The sequence below is a fragment of the Macaca thibetana genome, chromosome 11 (assembly GCF_024542745.1).
Source record: "Macaca thibetana thibetana isolate TM-01 chromosome 11, ASM2454274v1, whole genome shotgun sequence".
NCBI classification, from domain to species: Eukaryota; Metazoa; Chordata; class Mammalia; order Primates; family Cercopithecidae; genus Macaca; species Macaca thibetana.
Window position 1 is genome coordinate 108,042,496 of NC_065588.1, and position 21,388 is coordinate 108,063,883.

General features: G+C 45.0%; 2 protein-coding genes across 5 annotated transcripts in view; both read left to right on the top strand.

The window, feature by feature from the left end:
• The window catches only part of ERP29 (endoplasmic reticulum protein 29), a 221,605-nt gene that overhangs the window by 50,833 nt on the left and 149,384 nt on the right, over window positions 1–21,388 (top strand). The gene's annotated exons all lie outside the window — the stretch shown is intronic.
• The window catches only part of MAPKAPK5 (MAPK activated protein kinase 5), a 50,857-nt gene that overhangs the window by 28,331 nt on the left and 1,138 nt on the right, over window positions 1–21,388 (top strand). For 2 of the 4 annotated variants that reach the window (XM_050749794.1, XM_050749792.1), the window contains exons 8-13: window positions 9,130–9,210; window positions 12,564–12,751; window positions 14,928–15,048; window positions 17,449–17,579; window positions 17,864–17,979; window positions 19,020–19,124. In XM_050749794.1, coding sequence (XP_050605751.1) covers window positions 9,130–9,210; window positions 12,564–12,751; window positions 14,928–15,048; window positions 17,449–17,579; window positions 17,864–17,979; window positions 19,020–19,124 — 742 coding nt within the window. Of the gene's footprint in view, window positions 1–9,129; window positions 9,211–12,563; window positions 12,752–14,927; window positions 15,049–17,448; window positions 17,580–17,863; window positions 17,986–19,019; window positions 19,125–21,388 lie in introns of all 4 variants that reach the window. The other 2 variants (XM_050749790.1, XM_050749793.1) reach the window with 2 other exon arrangements.

The window sequence follows — 21,388 nt, forward strand, 5'->3', positions numbered from 1 at the left end:
TTTTGTTATTGTTGGTTTCTTGTTAAAGATTTCAAAATATTCTGGACACAGGTTCTTTGCCATATGTATGTTGTGTTCTTACTGCTACTATAACATATTGCCACAAACTTAGTAGATAAAAACAACAGAAATGTATTATACTTCTGGAAATGAGAAGTCTGAAATGGTACTCAGTGCTATAATCAAGGTTGTCAGCAGGGCTGTGTTCCTTCTGGAGGCATTTCTTGCCTTTTCCAGCTTCTAGAGGCTGCCTACATCATTTGGCTTGTAGCCTCTTCCTTCATCCAGTGAATGTCTCTCTCTATGACTTTGACCCTCTTGCCTGCCTCTTATAAGGACCCTGCTGATCACATTGGCCTTACCTGGATAACTCCCCATTTTAAGATTCTTAACTTAATTATTCTGCAATACAAGGTAACATAATCCCAGGGATTATAACATGGACGTCTTGGGGGGCCCATTATTCTGCCTTCCATATATATATCATGAATATTTATCTCAGTCTATGACTTGCCTTTTAATTTTCTTAATGGCGTTTGAATACCAGAAGTTTTGAATTTAATGAAGTCTATTTCACCATTTTTTTTTTTAATGCCTAGTACTTTTTGTTCCTAAGATCCACAAGCATAAATACTTTCTCTGATGTTTTCTTATAAGATGTTATAGCTTTAGGTTTTACATTTGGGTCTGTAATTCATTTGAGTTTGTGTGTGTATGAAATGAGAGACAAGGTTCTTTTTTTCCCCCTTCAGGGTGTCAAGTTATTGCAGCATCATTTGTAAAAGGATTTGTAAAAGGATTGCATCATTGAATTGCAGTTTTTTATTTGTTTGTTTGTTTGTTTGAGACGGAGTTTCGCTCTTTTTGCCTGGGCGGGAGTGGTGCAATCTCGGCTCACTGCAAGCTCCGCCTCCCGGGTTCAAGCAATTCTCCTGCCTCAGGCTCCCAAGTAGCTGGGATTATAGGAGCCCGCCACCACATCCTGCTAATTTTTTGTATTTTTAGTAGAGATGGGGTTTCACTATGTTGGCCAGGATGGCCTCTATCTCTTGACCTCGTGATCCACCCGCCTTGGCCTCCCAAAGTGCTGGGATTACAGGTGTCAGCCACTGCGCCTGGCCTGAATTGCAGGTCTTTTCTGGATTCTGTTCTGTTGGTTTAATATATGTATGTGTTTATAGCAAGAGCATCTGGATTATTGTAGCTTTATATTAAGTCTTAAGATTCATTCTTTTTCAAAATTGTTTTGGCTATTCTAGATCCTTTGCATTTCTCTACATTTTAGAATTCACTTCTGTATAACAGAAAAGCCTCCTGGGATTTGACTGGGATTGTATTTAATCTATAGATGAATTTGGAGAGAATTGATATCTTAACAATATAAAAGTCTCCCAATCGATGAACAAGGTATATATCTCTCTATTTATTTAGGTCTTTAATTTTTCTTAAAAATGTTTATACTTCTTAATGTTACAGGTCTTGCACATATTTTCTTAAATTTATCCTTAAATTTTGTTTTTGGATGCTATTGGAAATGGTGTTTTAAAACATTTCAGCTGGGCGTGGTGGCTCACGCCTGTAATCCTAGCACTTTGGGAGGCTGAGGCAGGCGGATCACCTGAGGTCAGGAGTTTGAGACCAGCCTGGCCGGCATGGTAAAACCCCATCTTTACTAAAAATACAAAAATTCGCTGGGTGTGGTGGCTGGTGCCTGTAATCTCAACTACTTGAGAGGCTGAGGCAGGAGACTCTCTTGAACCCGGGAAGTGGAGGCTGCAGTGAGCCGAGATCGTGCCATTGCACTCCAGCCTGGACGACTAGAGTGAAACTATGTCTCAAAAAAAAAAAAAAAAAAAATTCATTTTCTAATTTTTTTTTTTTTTTTTTTTGAGATGGAGTCTCGCTGTGTCGCCCAGGCTGGAGTGCAGTGGCGTGATCTCGGCTCACTGCAAGCTCCGCCTCCCAGGTTCATGCCATTCTCCTGCCTCAGCCTCCCAAGTAACTGGGACTATTGGCGCCCGCCACCATTCCCAGCTAATTTTTTGTATTTTTAGTGGAGACGGGGTTTCACTGTGTTAGCCAGGATGGTCTCGATCTCCTGACCTCGTGATCCGCCTACCTCGGCCTCCCAAAGTGCTGGGATTACAGGCGTGAGCCACCGCGCCCGGCCATTTTCTAATTTTAACTAGTTTATAGAAATACTAGGTTTTTTTGGTTTTGTTTTGTTTTTTTTTTTTGAGATGGAATTTTGCTCTTTGTTGCCCAGGCTGGAGTGCAGTGGCGTAATCTCAGCTCACTGCAACCTCTGCCTCCCGGGTTCAAGCAGTTCTCCTGTCTCAGCCTCTGGAATGACAGGCGCCCGCCACCACGCCACCTTGGGCCCCCCAAGATGTCCATGTTATAATCCCTGGGATTATGTTACCTTGTATTGCAGAATACTTAAGTTAAGAATCTTAAAATGGGGAGTTATCCAGGTAAGGCCAATGTATTTTTTGTTCTAAATACAAAAAATAAAAATATTATATTTTTAGTAGAGACAGGTTTTCACCATGTTGGCCAGGCTGGTCTTGAACTCCTGACTTCAGGTGATCCACCCGCTTTGGCCTCCCAAAGTGTTGGGATTATAGGTGTGAGCCACCGCCCCTGGCCATACTAGTGACTTTTTTTTTTTTTTTTTTTTTTTGACATGGAGTCTCACTCTGTTGCCCTGGCTGGAGTGCAGTGGCACGATCTCTGCTCACTGCAGTCTCCGCCTCCCAGGTTCAAGCGATTCTCCTTCCTCAGCCTCCTGAGTAGCTGGGACTACAGGTGCCCACCACCACACCTGGCTAATTTTTTTGGTATTTTTAGTAGAGGCAGGGTTTCACTGTGTTAGCCAGGATGATCTCAATCTCCTGACCTGATCCGCCAGCCTTGGCCTCCCAAAGTGCTGGGATTACAGGCGTGAGCCACTGTACCCAGCCCATACTAGTGATTTTTGTATATTGACTTTGTATCTTGAGACCTTGCTAAATTCATTTATTAAATCTGGTACATTTTTTGTAGATTTATTAGGATTTTCTTTTTTTTTTGAGAGCCTAAAAGTGGGCATGCCTCTTCTGTTGCTCGGTCCAAGTGTTGGGTTTGAGGGTTAAATCAGTCTACTCAAAAGCTGAGCTGAGTGTGAGTTTTGTTGTTGCTATCATTGTCTTCAGTGCCCCACTGGCATGGGATCCTGTTTGTTACCTTCTGGTTAGGTGAGGTCTGAAATGCCCTTCTTTATTTATTTTTATTTTTATTTTTTTAAAAATATTCCACTTCTACCCTCAGCCTTGGCCTTGCTAGTGCACCTATACCTCAGAGGGGATCTCTCTTTACAGTCTTGGCCCCCCCCTTAGCAGTAGATTGCTGTCAGTTACCACTTGGTCCCTGCAAGCCTGAAGAGTGATGGCAACAGGGGACCGAGAGGTATCTCTGTTTCTCTGCTGTTGGGCAGGACCTGTGTTTTTGAGTCTCATTAACATCTGGTGGAAGTCTGTGCAGAAGAGCATGGGAGCAGGCATGAGTCTTCCTTGTTTTCTACGGCTCCTACAGGGTCTGTACTCTTATCCTAGCCCACATTTTGCCTTTAGCAGTTAAAAACCTCGCTTAATTCTTTTTACCCAAATAGCATGTGATATCACTTCCTCCTGGGCTCTGCCATAGGTGAGCCAGCGTTCACTCCCCATCTCTCCTTGGAAGGGCCTGACTTAAAGATTTCAGAATAATTGGTTGCCCTGAGACCTGATCCTTGATGGGTTCAAAAAAAGTGATGGGCCAGGCACTGTGGCTCATGCCTATAATCGCAGCACTTTGGGAGGCTGAGGGGGGTGGATCACTTGAGGTCAGGGGTTCAAGACTAGCCTGGTGAACATGGTGAAACCCTGTCTCTACTAAAAATACAAAATATGAGTCGGGCGTGGTGGCAGCCACCTGTAATCCCAGCTTCTCAGGAGGCTGAGGCAGGAGAATTGCTTGAACCCAGGAGGTGGAGGTTGCAGTGAGCAAGCAAAGATTCAGCCTTTGCACTCCAGCCTGGGCGACAGAGCAAGACTGTCTCAAAAAAAAAAAAAAAAAAGTGATGATTTTATAATTTATCTTTGACACTTTCCAGCTTTCTATATCCTAGCAGAAATAGAAGTCCAACAATTTGGGTGGAAGGAGGGAACTACCTACCAGGTTCTATGCTTATAACCTGGGTGACGAAATAATCTGTATACCAAACCTCTGTGAAACCACTACAATTCACCTGTATAATTACATGTATAATGCACATATACCCCTGAACCTAAAATAAAAGTTAAAAATAAAGGCCCAACAATTTGATTATGTGTGCACTCTTGTTCCTTTGTTTTTCCTGCCAGGGAGCTCTTGAGCTCCTTGGATCCAAATAAAAATTAGGAAATTTTTCAGACATCATCTCTTCAACGATTTTTCTACTCCTCTACTTGATTTCTGAGACTTTCAATCAATTACATGTATGTTAGACTGTACAGGGAACTGGAGTTCTGATCTTTTGTATTTTCATCCTTTTTTCCTTTTCTTTCATCCTTTTTTCTTTCTGCTTTCCCTTCCCTTCTGATACATACTCAGTAGTGGCACTGCTGGATGATAAGGTATTTCTAGTTTTAATTTTTTTAGGAACCTTCCCACTGTTTTCCATAGCGGTCATACTAATACGCATTCTTATAAACAGTGTACAAAGGTTCCCTTTTTTCCACATCATTGTCAACACTTATATTTTATCTTTTTTATAATAGCCATTGTAAAAGGTGTGAGGTAATATTTCATTGTAGTTTTAATTAATTTATTTATTTTTGAGATGGAGTCTTGCTCCCGTCATGCAAGCTGGAGTTCAGTAGCATGATCTCGGCTCACTGCAACCTCCACCTCCCAGGTTCAAGCGATTCTACTTCCTCAGCCTCCCGAGTAGCTGGGATTAAAGGCATGCGCCACCATGCCTGGAGAATTTTTGTATTTTTAGTAGAGATAGGGTTTCGCCATGTTGTTCAGGTTGGTCTCAAACTCCTGACCTCAGGTGATCCACTCCCCTTGACCTCCCAAAGTGCTGGGATTACAGGTGTGAGCCACTGTGCCCGGCCTATTTTTTTCTTTAATATTTCTGGCCTACAAATGATTCCATTAGCTCATTTTTTTAATGCAGTGTATGAAAGTTTCAGGTCTTCTACATTTTCACTTGCATTTGGTGTGGTCAGTCTTTTTAATTTTGGCCATTTTAGTGGATATGTAGTGGTATTTCTTTGTAGTTTTAATTTGCATTCCCTAATGAGTAATGATGTCTGCCATCTTTTCTTTTGTGTACACATTTGTGTGTGCACCTGCCTTCTGTATATTTTCTTTGGGAAGTGTCTGTCCAGACCTTTTCTGTATCTACAAAATTGGGTTATTTTCTTATTATTGAATTTGAGAGTTCTTTGTATATTTTGGATATGAATTCCTTTCTTTTTTTTGTTGGGAGACAGGGTATTGCTCTGCCACCCAGACTGGAGTGCAGTGGCACAATCACGACTCACTGTAGCCTCAACCTCCTGGGCTCAAGCGATCCTCCCACCTCAGCCTCCTTAGGAGCTGGGACCATAGGCATATGCCACCACACCTGGCTAATTAAGAAGTTTTTTTTTTTTTTTTTTTTAATTAAGATATGGGGCCTGACCACGTTGTCCAGGGTGGTCTTGAACTTCTGGGCTCAAGTGATCCTCCTGCCTCAGCCTCCTAACTTGCTGGGATTACAGGCATGATCCACCACATCCAACTGACTTTTTTTTTTTTTAAACTCTCTCAGGTTGTCAGGAGATGGATACGAATCTTTTACTAATCTGTGCTTTGCAAATATTTTCTCCCAGTCTGTGACTTATCTTTTCATTCTTTTAACAGTGTCTTTTTGAAGAGCAGAAAATTCTAATTCTCATGAATGCCAGTTTATCAGAAAACATTTTTAGGGCCTGTGCTTTTGGTTTTCCATGTTGAAAATCTTTGTCTAACCCAGGATCAGTCTCCTATGTTTTCTTCTAGAAGTTTTATATAATGTTAGGTTTTACATTTAGGTCTGTGATTAATGTTGAGTCAATTTTTATATAATGCATGAGGTATGGATCCAAGTTCACTTATTAGCATTTGGATATCCAGTTGTTCCAGCACCATTTGTTGTTATGTTTATTTATTTATTATTTACTTATTTAGAAGCGGAGTCTCGCTGTGTCGCCAAGCTAGAGTGCAGTGGCGGATCTTGGCTCACTGCAACCTCTGCCTCCAGGGTTCAAACGATTTGTCTGCCTCAACCTCCCAAGTAGCTGGGACTACAGGCGCATGCCACCAAACACAGCTAATTTTTGTATTTTTAGTAGAGACGGGATTTTACCATGTTTTCCAGGATGGTCTCGATCTCTTGACCTTGTGATCTGCCCGCCTTGGCCCTCCCAGAGTGCTGCGATTACAGGCGTGAGCCACCGTGCCTGGCCCTGTTGTTCTGTTTTTTTTTTTTTTTTTTTTTGAGATGGAGTCTCGCTCTGTTGCCCAGGCTGGAGTGCAGTGGCGTGATCTCGGCCACCTCCCGGGTTCACGCCATTCTCCTGCCTCAGCCTCCTGAGTAGCTGCGACTACAGGCGCCCGCCACCACACCCGGCTAATTTTTTGTTTTTTTTTAGTAGAGACGGGATTTCACCGTGTTAGCCAGGATGGTCTCGATCTCCTGACCTCGTGATCTGCCCGCCTCGGCCTCCCAAAGTGCTGGGATTACAGGTGTGAGCCACCGCGCCCAGCCTGTTGTTCTGTTTTTATATATATGTGTTTATGTGTGTGTGTATATATATATATATTTTTTTTTTTTTTTTTTTTTTTTTTTGAGACAGAATCTCGCTCTGTCGCCCAGGCTGGAGCGCAGTGGCGCAATCTAGACTCACTGAAAGCTCCGCCTTCCAGGTTTACTTAGGCCATTCTCCTGCCTCACCGTGTTAGCCAGGCTGGTCTTGATCTCCTGACCTCGTGATCCACCCACCTCGGCCTCCCAAAGTGCTGAGATTACAGGTGTGAGCCACCGCGCCCGGCCGCCATTTTTATCTTTTAAGCCCCACCCTCAGAAGCAACCGTTCGTGAAAAAGGCTCTCTTTTCTCTGCAGCATTGCTTTTGAGCCTTTGTCAAAAATCATTGAACATATATGTGTGAATTTATTTTCGGACTCTTTATTCTATTCCATTGATTTTTCTGTCTTTACCCCAATACCACACTGTCTTGATTACTGTAGCTTTATAATAATTCTTGAAATCAGGTAGCGTTGGCCCTCCACCTTTGTTCTTCGTTTTCAAAGTTGTTTTTGCTATTCTAACTTCCTTGCATTTCCATGTGAACTTTACAGTCAGCTGTTGATTTCTATAAAAAAGCCTACTGGGAGTTTTGACTGGGGTTGTTTTAGAGCTATCATTCAGTGTGAGGGTGCTGAGATTTTGGTGATACTGAGTCTTCTGACCTATGAGCAAGCTGTATCACTCCATTCATGTTTGTCTCATAATTTTGCTCAGCAGTATGATGTAGTCAGTTTATAGGTCTCTCACATCTTTGTGAGATTTATTCTTAATGTTTAATATTTTTTCTGCTGTTGTGAATGGTGTTTTATTTTTCAGGTTTAATTAACTCACTTTGTTGTTCTTGTGTAAAAACTCTATGTGGTGGTCATGGTTGGAGCCCAGGTCCTCTGCATGGAGACTTTGGAGTAGGTTTTTTTTTTTTTTTCGAGATGGCATTTTGCTCTTGTTGCCCAGGCTGGAGTGCAGTGGTGCCATCTCGGCTCACCGCAACCTCCACCTCCCTGGTTCACGTGATTCTTCTGCCTCAGCCTCCTGAGTAGTTGGGATTACAGGCATCCACCAACATGCCCATCTAATTTTTGTATTTTTAGTAGAGATGGGGTTTTACCACGTTGGCCAGGCTGGTCTCAAACTCCTGACCTCATGATCTGCCTGCCTTGGCTTCCCAAAGTGCTGGGATTACAGGTGTGAGCCACCACGCCCAGCCTAGTATAGGTTTTCATAAGATGGTCAGTGAATTTCTTTTTTTTGTTTTTGTTTTTGTTTTTTTTTTTGAGATGGAGTCTCGCTCTGTCGCCCAGGCTGGAGTGCAGTGGCCGGATCTCAGCTCACTGCAAGCTCCGCCTCCCGGGTTTATGCCATTCTCCTGCCTCAGCCTCCCAAGTAGCTGGGACTACAGGCGCCCGCCACCTCGCCCGGCTAGTTTTTTGTATGTTTTAGTAGAGACGGGGTTTCACCGTGTTAACCAGGATGGTCTCGATCTCCTGACCTCGTGATCCACCCATCTTGGCCTCCCAAAGTGCTGGGATTACAGGCTTGAGCCACCGCGCCCGGCCAGTGAATTTCTATTAGGTGAGATAGCTGCAGGTTTTAGAGATGGCATTGAAGATGGCCTTTGCAAAGTTGCCCAAGATGGCAGTGCAGCCCCTGGCTAAGTGGTAGCAGTTGTATCCCATCCGCCCCAGCTTCATGGGCACAGGGGCTGAGACAGTATCAAGTAGGTCTGGCTGTGGGATGAAGTCCCCTAGCACAGAGCCTCAGCGTCCTGTCACTTTTCTGGGAACAGTGTGGGGCTGCTAATGTTGTGTCCCCCTCTGGAGGCCCTCCTCATGGGACATTAGAGAGGTTGGCCAGGATAATGGTCTCACAGTGGCAGTGGCTACCTCCTTGGAGCATTTAACACCTAGACAGACATGACTGTTGTAGTCCCTGATGGTAAAAGATGGCTTGAAGCTCATCTGCTGGACAGGTCTGCTTTTGCATAGGCATAAGGGCTATCCCCAGGAAAGAGTCAGTGATCTCAGATTCCCTGATGGGCAGGAAGAAGAGAGAATCTCCTCTAGGAACTTCATCTTCATGTCCTTGACCTGAGTATTTACTTGGCTGATGGGTAAATGACTTGGTTGTAAGAAAAAAAGTTTTTGGAAGTGTAGTGTTTATGTGGATTTTTTTTTTAATGGCTGATTGCCAGTTGTTTACCTCCTTTAGTCTTACAGTAGCGTGTCTCAAGGCAGGTTATCGGGGGTGTGATTTTCAGTAAATGGTCCCCTTTGGTCTGACTCTTAACAGGTACTGGAGGCGCAAAGAAGGCATCAGAAGGAGAAATCTGGCATCATACCTACCTCACCGACGCCCTACACTTACAACAAGGTACAGGAAGAGATACTTCTCTTCATTTGGCCGATGCAGCCCCTCTCCTTTAGTGAGGCGTTTGTGTCCCTCTGGGAGTGTGGCCAATTCCTTTCTCACCCCTTAATATTCCTGCCCCAGAGAAGCAGCCAGACTCACAGAAAAGTATTTGGAATTCAAGTTTTTGTTTGATGAAATATCAGATAAGGTTCAGCCAGACTCGCAGAAAAGTATTTGGAATTCAGGTTTTTGTTTAATGAAATATCAAATAAAGTTTGTACCCATTTAGCTTTTGCAGCAGTAATTAGGGGCTGTGATCATCATTCAGGTTATTTTTTTGACTGTCTATACAGTCCACTGGCCACACTGAAAAGATATGGTTGGCTTGTGGTTTTGAGGGGGAGGCCATTTCTGAGACACAGACGCTAGAGAACAATTTGTGATCATTTATGGCACCATTCTTTCTTACCCCATAAAATACCCAACTTAGAACAGTATCTGATACACATAGCATGGGCTCCTAAATGTTACTTGGTAGTGTGATGGTTCTTAATCTGTAGCCCACATTTTTTTTGTTGTTGTTTTTTGAGACAGTGTCTTGCTCTGTCGCCCAGGCTGCAGTACAGTGGCGTGATCTCAGCTCACTCCAACCTCCACCTCCTGTGCTCAAACGATTTTCCTGCCTCAGCCTCCCAGGTAGCTGAGATGATAGGTGCATGCCACCACACTCGGCTAATTTTTGTATTTTTAGTAGAGTCGGGGTTTCTCTGTGTTGGCCAAGCTGATCTCAAACTCCTGACCTCAAGTGATCCGCCTGCCTCAGCCTCCCAAAGTGTTGGAATTACGGGTGTGAGCCACTGCACCCAGCCTGTAGCCCCCATATTGATCCTGTCTGCTTTTTTTTTTTGAGACAGAGTCTCACCCTGTCACCCCGGCTGGAGTGCAGTGGCACAATCTCGGCTCACTGCAACCTCCGCCTCCCCGGTTCAAGCAATTCTCTTGCCTCAGCCTCCCAAGTAGCTGGGATTACAGGCGCCTGCCACCACGCCTGGCTAATGTTTTGTATTTTTAGTAGATATGAGGTTTCACCATGTTGGCCAGGTTGGTCCTGAATTCCTGACCTCAGGTGATCCACTCGACTCGGCCTCCCAAAGAGCTGGGATTACAGGCGTGAGCCACTGCGCCTGGCCGATCCTGTCTATTCTAAAGCACAAGAGGTTTAGGGCCTCTTGAAATAGACCGCGGAGTCACTGAGTAAGTAGATCAGAGAGAAGATGCTACTTGGGGACTTGAGGCTAGATGTAGATGACAGAAGGGGCTGAGAATGGTAAAAAGGCAGTAGGCTGGGACACTTGCTGTGGCTCCACTACTCTTAATCTGTGACATTGGTGAGGTCACTTGGTTTCGCTCTTGACAGAGGACCTGAGAGAGGACATGATCTCTGTAGTATTAGTTTCCTTTCTGGAAAGTAAGGGATTGAAGGTCCCTTTCCACCCCTGTAATTTTATTCTGTTCTACAGCATGGGCTGTGTCATCCACAAATATCTACTAGTATAATGTGAAAACATGGACAGGCTGGGCTCAGCAGCTCACGCCTATAATCCCAGCATTTTGGGAGGCCGAGGCAGGCGGATCATAAGATCAGGAGATCGAGACCATCCTGGCCAACATGGTGAAATCCCATCTCTACTAAAAATACAAAAAATTAGCCGGGCGTGGTGGCGGGCACCTGTAATCCCAGCTACTTGGGAGACTGAGGCATGAGAATCGCTTGAACCCAGGAGGCAGTGGCTACAGTGAGCCGAGATCGCACCACTGCACTCCAGCCTGGCGACAGAGCGAGACTCCATCTCAAAAAAAAAAAAAAAAAAACAAAACAAGAAAACATGAGTGAGAGTACCTGAGACACCCCATTATTCAGCCTTTGCACAGAGCACCACATAGCTGTGGTGTGAGGGGGAGTGTGGGGCCCCAGTGGCAGGCTCACTGGGCTGCCATCTTAGGCAGATACCTCTTTTATCTCGCCATTCAGGAAAGGCTTGAATTGAAGCCTCTGCAAACCCAGTTTTCAAAGCAAATGGAGCTGCATTTAACTAAAATAGGAGTCCTTTCTTTATGCAGTGATTATAGGCCATGGAGTCACCTTACTTCCTGCAGACATGGTAGTTGGTAGCAGTTTTCTTTTTTTCACAGTATCTTCCCCCAGAATGGTGTAAGAGCTTGCAAATGGACCTAGTGAGTCCTTCATGGTCAAAGGAATGCATTTAGACCTTCTGTTCTTCCCTCCAGTCCTCTCCATGATCTGTGTACTGCTTTGGGCCTTTACGAAGTGGCCTGTGCTGTATCGTAGGTGAGCCTACCTGTGTCTTAGTTGCTTTGTTTCTACATAGAGGTTTCACAGCCAGCTGGTTTATATCTATTCTTTTCTGGCTGGGGCAAAGCATCCTGTGCCTGTACACAGGGATCAGATAGGTGCTTGGGCCTAAAGAGTGAGAGTGAAAGTACCTGTACATTTTATCCCAGACTGGCTTTGTATGATGGAATGCATGTATGTAGTATTGGTAGCTTATTGAAAATATGGAGAGAGGCCGGGTGTGGTGGCTCACGCCTGTAATTCAGCACTTTGGGAGGCCGAGGCAGGAGGATCACAAGGTCAGGAGTTTGAGACCAACCTGACCAACATGGTGAAAGCCCGTCTGTACTAAAAAAAAATGCAGGCCAGGCGCAGTGGCTCACGCCTGTAATCCCAGCACTTTGGGAGGCCGAGGCAGGCGGATCACAAGGTCAGGAGATCGAGACCATCCTGGCTAACATGGCGAAACCCCATCTCTACTAAAAATACAAAAAATCAGCCGGGCGTGGTGGCGGGCTCCTGTAGTCCCAGCTACTCGGGAGACTGAGGCAGGAGAATGGCGTGAACCCGGGAGGCGGAGCTTGCGGTGAGCCAAGATTGCGCCACTTTACTCCAGCCTGGGCGACAGAGCGAGACTCCGTTTCAAAAAAAAAAAAAAAACAAAAATTAGCCGGGCAGCATGGTGGCACGCCTATAATCCCAGCTGCTCAGGAGGCTGATGCAGGAGAAGGACTTGACCCTGAGAGGCGGAGATTGTAGTGAGCTGAGATTATGCCACTGCACTCCAGCCCGGGCAACAGAGAAAGACTCTGTCTCAAAAAAAAAAAAGAAAAAAGGAAAATACGGAGATAAAGACTAGTTCTCCTAAGATTTCCTTCAGCTTTCCTAGTCTCTGTTAAGTGACTCTAGTTTATAGCAGCCTATATATTGCAGGGGCTATTCCTGAGTCTGTCTGTCACGGGGTGTTTCTTTGGGGGCTCTGCTTCTCCTGTGAGTGACCATTTTCTTTTTTTGGTTTCAGAGCTGTGATTTGTGGTCCCTAGGGGTGATTATCTATGTGATGCTGTGCGGATACCCTCCTTTTTACTCCAAACACCACAGCCGGACTATCCCAAAGGATATGCGAAGAAAGATCATGACAGGCAGTTTTGAGTTCCCAGAGGAAGAGTGGAGTCAGATCTCAGAGATGGCCAAAGATGTTGTGAGGAAGTGAGTTCATGGGCTGCTGGGCAGGGAGGCCAAGGAAGCCTCCAGGTGGTGGAGCTCAAGGGAATGTGGGTAGAGAAAAGTCATTGGTTTCCTAGGCAGGCTCCTCCCCGTTTTAATATCACAGAAATCTCTCTGGAGCCTGAGGTGACTCTTCTCAGTGTCCACACCTGGGTGCGAATGAAGCTTTCCTCCCTCCTGTTGCATCCCTAGACTTTGTCCCCAGGGTGTGAACCCAGGTCCCTCCATAGCCAGTCTCTGCACATTAATTCAGGACCCTAAATTATAAACCTGGCGTACTGTCCTTCTTACATGTGAGCCGGCATGTCATTTGGGACAGATACAATGCCAGGAGATGAACTAGGGGCTGAGATGACAAACAGCATCCTTGGATGCTGTGGGCATGTGGGTTTGTCAGGCCTGGACCCCACCCTCCACCTTGACACTGCCAGTTGGTTGCTCTGACATATCTTTTATTTTTTATTTTTTATTTTTTTTGAGATGGAGTCTTGCTACGTTGTCCAGGCTGGAGTGCAGTGGTGCAATCTTGACTCATTGCAACCTCTGCCCCCTAGGTTCAAGTGATTCTTCTGCCTCAGCCTCGGCAGTAGCTGGGATTACAGGCGCCCACTACCATGCCCAGCTCATTTTTGTATTTTAAGTAGAGATGGGGTTTGACCGTGTTGGCCAGGCTTGTCTCAAACTACTGATCTCAAGTGATCTGCCCACCTTCCCAAGTGCTGGGATTACAGGTGTGAGCTACCACACCCAGCCGCTCTGACACATCCTAAGATGGGAAGATTTAGTAAGAATTAGGGCTAGGGAGTGGGTGAGGGAGAGTTGATATTCAGAGTCTTTTGGTAGCTGGAGGACTAGGTAGGAAGTCAGACCTAAATTTGAATATGTTTGTTTTTTCTGCCCCCCTGTGTGGGAGGCTGGGTGCCCGTGGACTTAGGCACTGCTCCTGTCTTCCCACTGCTGGGTCTTCACTGAGCAGTGTCTCCCTTGTTGATCTCAGTTTCTTCCTCTGTAATGGGATGAAGGTACGTGTTTAGGGGCAATACCTGGGAACTGTCTCCCGACAGTACAGCCATTTCTCCGTGGAAATTACTCCCTTTCAAAAGTGAGCTCGTCCTGTTGATTGGAGGGTGGGGGTTGGGGCCAGGTTCTGTGTGCTGTAAAGAGGAACTGTTTTCTAAAATAGACAAGTACAAGTTTTTAGGAACGTGGGTGCAATGATTAAATCACCATCTGTCTTCACATGCTATTTCCTTGCTGTAATCCCAACTATTTGACCAAAATCTCAATGTCCTAGAAGTAGTTCTTTGCCAGCTTTCTATAAAATACATTTCCTGTCCCTAGAGCAACACTGATTATCTTTTTGGTTTTGGGATCTTCCAAATAATCCTTACTTTAGAATCTGAAGCCATCTGTTCAGAATGATACAGAGGAAGGTGGCAGACAAGCTGAAGGAGCAGTCAGGCATGTTGTCCTGACATTTGTAATGAGAGATGGAGTTGGAAGGAGGGAACGGGCTGAGATGAGCTAGAAACCACATCACTGGGAATGAACGAGATGGAAAGAAGCATGATCTGAAGGCAGACAGCACAGAAGCAACGCCCTGGGCTTAGAAGGAAATGCCATCCCTGTCTCAGAGACTCTAGGTTTTTAGCTTTTGAATGTCTGTGGAATAATGGGCTCATGACCTGCCATATGGTGACATCTAAGAGTTTTATCTTGGGTAGCAACCTGCTTCTCCAGAACCTCATGACCCTTCAACTAATTCTGCACCACTATCAGCCAAAAAGAGCACTCTGAGTTCCTTTTGGAAGTTAAAGCCCATTGTCCTAGAAACCTCAGTATGGAGATTCAAGGTCTTAGGAACTATAAACCATAGGTAGGATTACCTTATTAAACCCTAGAACTCAAAAGTATCACTGGATTAAGCCTTTTTCTACCTTTGTAATCTCACTTTTTGCAGTATAGAAAAGATTGCCTCTAGCCATAGTACCCCTACCAGTGATTGGAGACTAGAATCCCACCTGTGCTCTGCAGGTGGAAGGCCCAGACTTAACAGAAGTCAGAAGCAACCAGAGTTGTTTAGAGCCAGGTCCAGGAACTTCCTATGGCCTTTTAGTAGCAACTGTGCATGGCAGCCCTGTTGGCGTTTTCTCTACAGGCTCCTGAAGGTCAAACCGGAGGAGAGACTCACCATTGAGGGAGTGCTGGACCACCCCTGGCTCAATTCCACCGAGGCCCTGGATAATGTGCTGCCTTCTGCTCAGCTGATGATGGACAAGGTTTTGAATGATGTTTACTTTGTTGACTGAAAAGACTGTTGGGAAGGAATGCTGGGGCTTGGCTCAGTGAGGGGTTAAAGGCAAAACAGTGCAGAGTACACGATCCTTCCCAGAGAAACATCTCTGGTTTCCTCAGAGTCAGGATCCAAAATAAGGAACTTCTTTTGGTAAAAGACCAAATCAAGGCCTAGTGAGTACACACTAAGGGAGCACTCAAAGGAATAGCCTCCATATTTCTGCTACAGGACTGGGGGCACAGAGCAGTTTAAGATACCCTCCCTTTCCCCAAGGGGTTTAAACAAGACTGGCTGAGAAGGCAAGGCCAATAAACATGAAACAAAGAGGGAACATTTCAAACATCAGAGCTTTGCATGTTAACTGTTCTGTGAATGCTGTGGGAATTCAGAAAAAGAGCACATCTTTGAAGGGATGTAATTTGCCCAAAGAGAAGGCAGAACCCCTCACATGTATTAACTACTCAAATTCTTCAAGGACAGCGCATGCCCAAACATGAGAACTCAGATGCTGCAACACAGTAGACAGTTAATGTAACGATGATGTATTTGCATCTGTTTTGTTGCTTATGCTGTTCACCACACATGGGCATCGTCAGGAAAAATAACTTGGCCTCACTAATGGGAAGTTAATGAGACGGGTGTGTCAGGGCCAGGCTTTGCAAGTGGAGAGAGGGGTTTAAGTCTTAGTGGGACGCAACTGAGAGGCCATGGTAGCTTTTTGAGAAGAGATTTCCCACTAGGAAGGTATTTAGAGATAGTCAGTCAGACTTGGCAACTCACGGACTTGCCAACCTAATACTTCTGCAGTAATCTAGAAGTCAGGGGTGGCTATGGGAGCAGAGAAGTAGAGGTGAATAGGCTCAATAGTTTTGAAGAAAAATTTCTACAGCTTTTTGTGATAAGACTAGATATAAGGGGACAGGAATGACATATCTGGTGATAATGTTGACAGGAGGTGGGGGTTGCATTGAGCTGAGATCCACCACTGCACTCCAGCCGGAGTGACAGAGTGAGACTGTTTCAAAAAAAAAGTGGTCAGGATGTGAGTGATCAACTTTGGAAGTGTAGAACACTGTCCAACCAAGCCCTGTCTAGGAGCCTAAGCTCATGACTTTGAGCTGTTTCCTCCTTCTGTCAGGTCATTACTGATGAGGGGGATGTGAAGGTGCAGAAAGGGATAGCCAGGGCTGGGTATGAGTATACAGAGCCCTTAAATGAGTTCCAACTTTTCCTGATCTAATTTTATGCTCACCATGGAACTACTTTTTAAAATAGTCAAATTTTGACTGGGTGCAGTGGCTCACACCTGTAATCCCAGCACTTTGGGAGGCTGAGGTGGGCGTATCATTTGAGGTCAGGAATTCGAGACCAGCCTGGCCAACATGGTGAAACCCTGTCTCTACTAAATATACAAAAATTAGCCAGGCGTGGTGGCACACACCTGTAATCCCAGCTACTCGGAGGCAGGAGAATTGCTTGAACCCAGCAGGGGCAGAGGTTGCAGTGAGTCAAGATTGCACCACTACACTCCAGCCTGGGAGACAGAGCAAGACTCTGTCTCAAAAAAAAACTTTTGTTGTGAAAACTCAGATGGTACAGCAGTGTTAAAAGAAAAAGTAAAAGTTCCCTTTCATTCCCCTGCCACAGTCACACCCCTCAGAGGTGAGGTAATCTATGGCTTGATGTATACTTCCTGATCGTTTTCTGGGATACGTACACAGATACACACATTTTGTCCTTTTAAAATACAAAAATGGAAAAAAAAAATTTAAAAAAAAATACAAAAATGGGATCATATTCCTGTGAAGCCTTCTGATGATTTGGTCTGCCTGTAGTGAGATCATACACTGTTCACAAAAGCACAAACTTCAAGAGTTCCAGACTCCATGAGAGCTATTTCTCACTGTAAATTATTTGACTGGTTGTGGCCTCTGTCATGTGGCCTTAGGCTTGGCCATGCCCTCCATGTGAGATGGTCAGGGCTCTGAGCTGTCGGGGCTGAGGTGAATCAATACCGTCTGTGAGACTTCTTGGGCAGCAGCCTGCCCCCCTTTCCGCTGATGTCCATATGTGCCTCTCTTTACACTTCCCCTCAGTAGTGGCTATGAGTGGGGATCCTGCTGGTATTTCTTACTTGCTTTTCTGTCGCCCCACCAGGGAAGAAGGGCTAGCTGTTGTGTGACCTTTGGTTGGCCTGGTGTTCCCTGGTTCCTGCTGATCCATGGGGAAGAGTCCTCTGCCTTATCAAAATATTTCTATTCCTTCAACATAAGAGTGAAATTGCCTTCTTAGTACTTTGAGCTTTTCCTTTCCACTTTCTTAGTCTGGCTTTTTAGGTGCCCAGCAATGAATATGAAAAACTGACGGCAGTGTTTGCATTCAGGCAGTGGTTGCAGGAATCCAGCAGGCTCACGCGGAACAGTTGGCCAACATGAGAATTCAGGATCTGAAAGTCAGCCTCAAACCCCTGCACTCAGTGAACAACCCCATTCTGCGGAAGAGGAAGTTACTTGGGTAACTGAGCTTATTTCTTCGATTCTTCTTCATGGCTGGAATGGCTGAGTACTGGGTTCTCAAATTTAAGAAATTTAACTTGCTCAGCTAGGGATCTTTCTTTGGCCTCTGAAGAGGGTGGAGAGGATAAGCTCTTTAAATAGTATCAGGAGTTGGACACTATTGTTATTTTTCTATTGTTATTTTTCTGATATATCTGTTACCTTATATTTAGAGTTAATATCTATCCAGAGTTGGTTTTTGGATTCTCACGTTGTCATTACCCCTCCCTCAAACTCTTAAAGCACCAAGCCAAAGGACAGTGTCTATATCCACGACCATGAGAATGGAGCCGAGGATTCCAATGTTGCCTTGGAAAAACTCCGAGATGTGATTGCTCAGTGTATTCTCCCCCAGGCTGGTAAAGGTCACACCATTTACTAATCCTTTGTGTGTGTGTGAGTGTGTGCAGGGGTGGGTGGGTGTATGCATGTACATGGCAAAAGGAATGGCTTAATTTTAGGTTGTCTGTTTCATCTTGTGTTATAAGAAAAGTATATTATATAAGGTAGTCTGTGTCCACTAAAAAGACTGGACAGTGGGAGTTCAGAAATGCAGTTAAGTTCTACCTCTCCTTTGGTTTTCTGTGAAATTTCTAGTTTAGACTTAATTGGCAGTGTCAGGTGCAAGCATGCAATTTTGTGTTTTCTTAGTTTGACAACAAGGGCACAGATTGGGGGATGGAGAATGGAAAATGTAGGTAGGGTCTGAATCTCATTGCAGGCTGTTCACCATTTCCAGAGCATTTTGAGTGCAAGGCTGCCATTAGCTCATAAATATGAGAATACCTCCCTAGTTCAGAAGTGACTCCTGCTGTTACTCATATCATGGGCAGCATGATATGAATGGGTCTTTGGAGTGAGACTTACACGTGGGTCCTTTGGAGTGAGAGCTTTCTTTCGTTATGTTCTCTCTCCACTCATCGGCGGGTGAGGGGCTGTTCTCAGCAGATAGATGCTTCACGTACTAGGCCAGAAAATGGATATCTCCCTAGATTCCTTGGGTTTTAAGAGAACTCATATAGTGTACCTCAGATAGCTTTCTAAAGTAAGAAATGAGCTTAGCAGAGAGAAAGTAGCCCACTCTCCCACTTTTGGTCTTTGGTTGACCAGGTGTCTTGTTCAGCAATAGAGTCTGCCACAGCCTATTTCCCATCCCCCCGGTGCTGAGACTCTGGGGCCATCAGTGGATTTGTATGAAGATGTCAGAGTAAAAAAGAGTCCAAATACCAGATGCAGTCTACATAATGTAGGGACTAGCAGTAAAGCCCGTGTCTGGTGAAGTTTTGCACATTCAGTCATCATTTTTCAACCAGTTGGACATCACGTTCTTCCATCTCTCACACTAAAACCCCATGATGCTGCAGGAAAAATGCAAATTCCTCTTCATCCTTACCAATAGGAGAGAATGAAGATGAGAAGCTGAATGAAGTAATGCAGGAGGCTTGGAAGTATAACCGAGAATGCAAACTCCTAAGAGATACTCTGCAGAGCTTCAGCTGGAATGGTAGGAGCCTTCATCACTCTCTTCCCCAGGAATACAGACAAGTGATTATGTTTAGAACACATAGGATCTCTTTGGTGCCTGAGCTGCGGCTGTTTTGAAATGAAGTGAGGCTGGCTGGAGAGTGAGTGGAGCATTGTGGAATGGGGGTTAGCTCTATATTAACTGCCCCGGCATACCTGGATATCTGGCCCTTTCACTTATTTTCCAGAGTTCAAGTGAATTGTGTGTTGCAGATTCAACACTGGAAAGCCCCCATCACACACCACTTGGGTTAAAAAAAAAAAAAACCCAGATTTCAGAACTCCTCTCGGATACCAGGACTATTTACCAGGTCATTAAGAAGCAACAGATGCTGAAGGGGAGAGAGAGGACAAAGTGCCAGCAAGTCCACCCTGCTGACCCCGCTGATCTACTTAGCTTAGAGAAGAGCTGTTTCACGAAAGAGGAGAAAGTTTGCCAGATCTACTGCTGGTTAAGTTTTTTTCCCAAAGCAAATAAGGTAGAGATATATTTCTTGAACTGCCTTTTTTTTTTTTTTTTTTTTTGAGGCGGAGTTTCATTCTATCCCCCAGGCTGCAGTGCAGTGACGCAATCTTGGCTCATTGCAACCTCTGCCTCCCGGGTTCAAGTGATTCTCCTGCCTTAGCCTCCCAAATAGCTGGGACTACAGGTGAGTGCCACCATGCCCAGCTAATTTTTGTATTTTTAGTAGAGATGGAGTTTCACCATGTTGGCCAGGCTGGTCTTGAACTCCTGGCCTCAAGTGATCCACCTGCCTCAGCCTCCCAAAGTGCTGGGATTACAGGCATGAGCCTCTGTGCCTGGCTTGAACTGATTTTAATATTGTCTTTCCAGTTGAGCAAACTGTACTAGACTTACGCTCCAGGATGCTCCGGGAAGGGGGCAAACTTAAGATTTCAATGCCTCACTTGTTTTTTTTTTTTTTTTTTTTTTTTTTTTTTTTGAGACGGAGTCTCCCTCTGTCACCACGCTGGAGTGCAGTGGTGCGATCTTGGCTTACTGCAACCTCCCCCTCCTGCACTCATGTGATTCTGCCTCAGCCACCCAAGGAGCTGGGACTACAGGCACGCACCTGTATTTTTTTTTTTTTTTTTAGTGGAGACGGGGTTTCACCATGTTGGCCAGGCTGGTCTCGAACTCCTGACCTCAGGTGATCCACCCACCTTGGCCTCCCAAAGTACTGGGATTACAGGTGTGAACGACAGTACCCGGCCTGCCTCACTTGTTTCTTAGACATGCCATAAGAAATCTAAAGTGCTAGCCTGGCCATTCCCATTCTTGGAGGAGATTCACTTTCCTGGGATTTTTTTAAAGAAAAATTTGCGGGCCAGGCATGGTGGGTCATGCATGTAATCCCAACACTTTGGGAGGCCAAGGTGGGCGGATCATGAGGTCAGGAGATCGAGACCATCCTGGCTAACACGGTGAAACCCCACCTCTACTAAAAATCCAAAAAAAGAAAAAAAAAAATAGCCGGGCGAGGTGGCATGCGCCTGTAGTCCCAGCTACTTGGGAGCCTGAGGCAGGAGAATTGCTTGAACCTGGGAGGTGGAGGTTGCAGGGAGCCGAGATCACACCACTGCACTCCAGCCTGGGCAACAGAGCGAGACTCCGTCTCAAAAAAAAGAAAAAAGAAAAATTTGAAATGTCATTTTAGAAAAGTGATCACATATGAAATATGAACTTCAGTGAATTTTCACAAAGTAAACACTCCTCTGTAACCAGCACCTAGATCATGTAGTAGAACATGCGTCCTCTTCCAGTCCCTCCCTCCCTCCATTCAAGGGTAATCACAGTCCTGATTTCTAGCACTGGAACCTCATTTTGCCTGGTTTTGTATTCTTTGTGAATGGAGTCAGACAAGTCTGCATTCTTTTATGTCTGGCTTCTTTAATCAGTTATATTTTAGTCATTATATTTGTGGCATCCATCCATGTTGTGTGTAGCAGCAGATCATTCATTTTCACTGTATGAATGTGTGCTATATTTGTCCATTGTACTGTTGAATGGACTTTAGGATTATTTCCAGATTTGGGGAATTAAGGGCTGTGGTGAATACTCTTGTGAATGTCTTTTGATGAGCTCATTTATCTTACGTGTATAGGATTAGAATTGCTGGTTCACGGAGGTCTTCATCTGTCTGGCTTTAGTGGGTGCTGCTACCAGTTTTTCAAAGTGGTTGTATGAATTTATGAACTCCCACTAGCAGTGTTTGGGGGTTCTGGTTACTTCATATCCACACC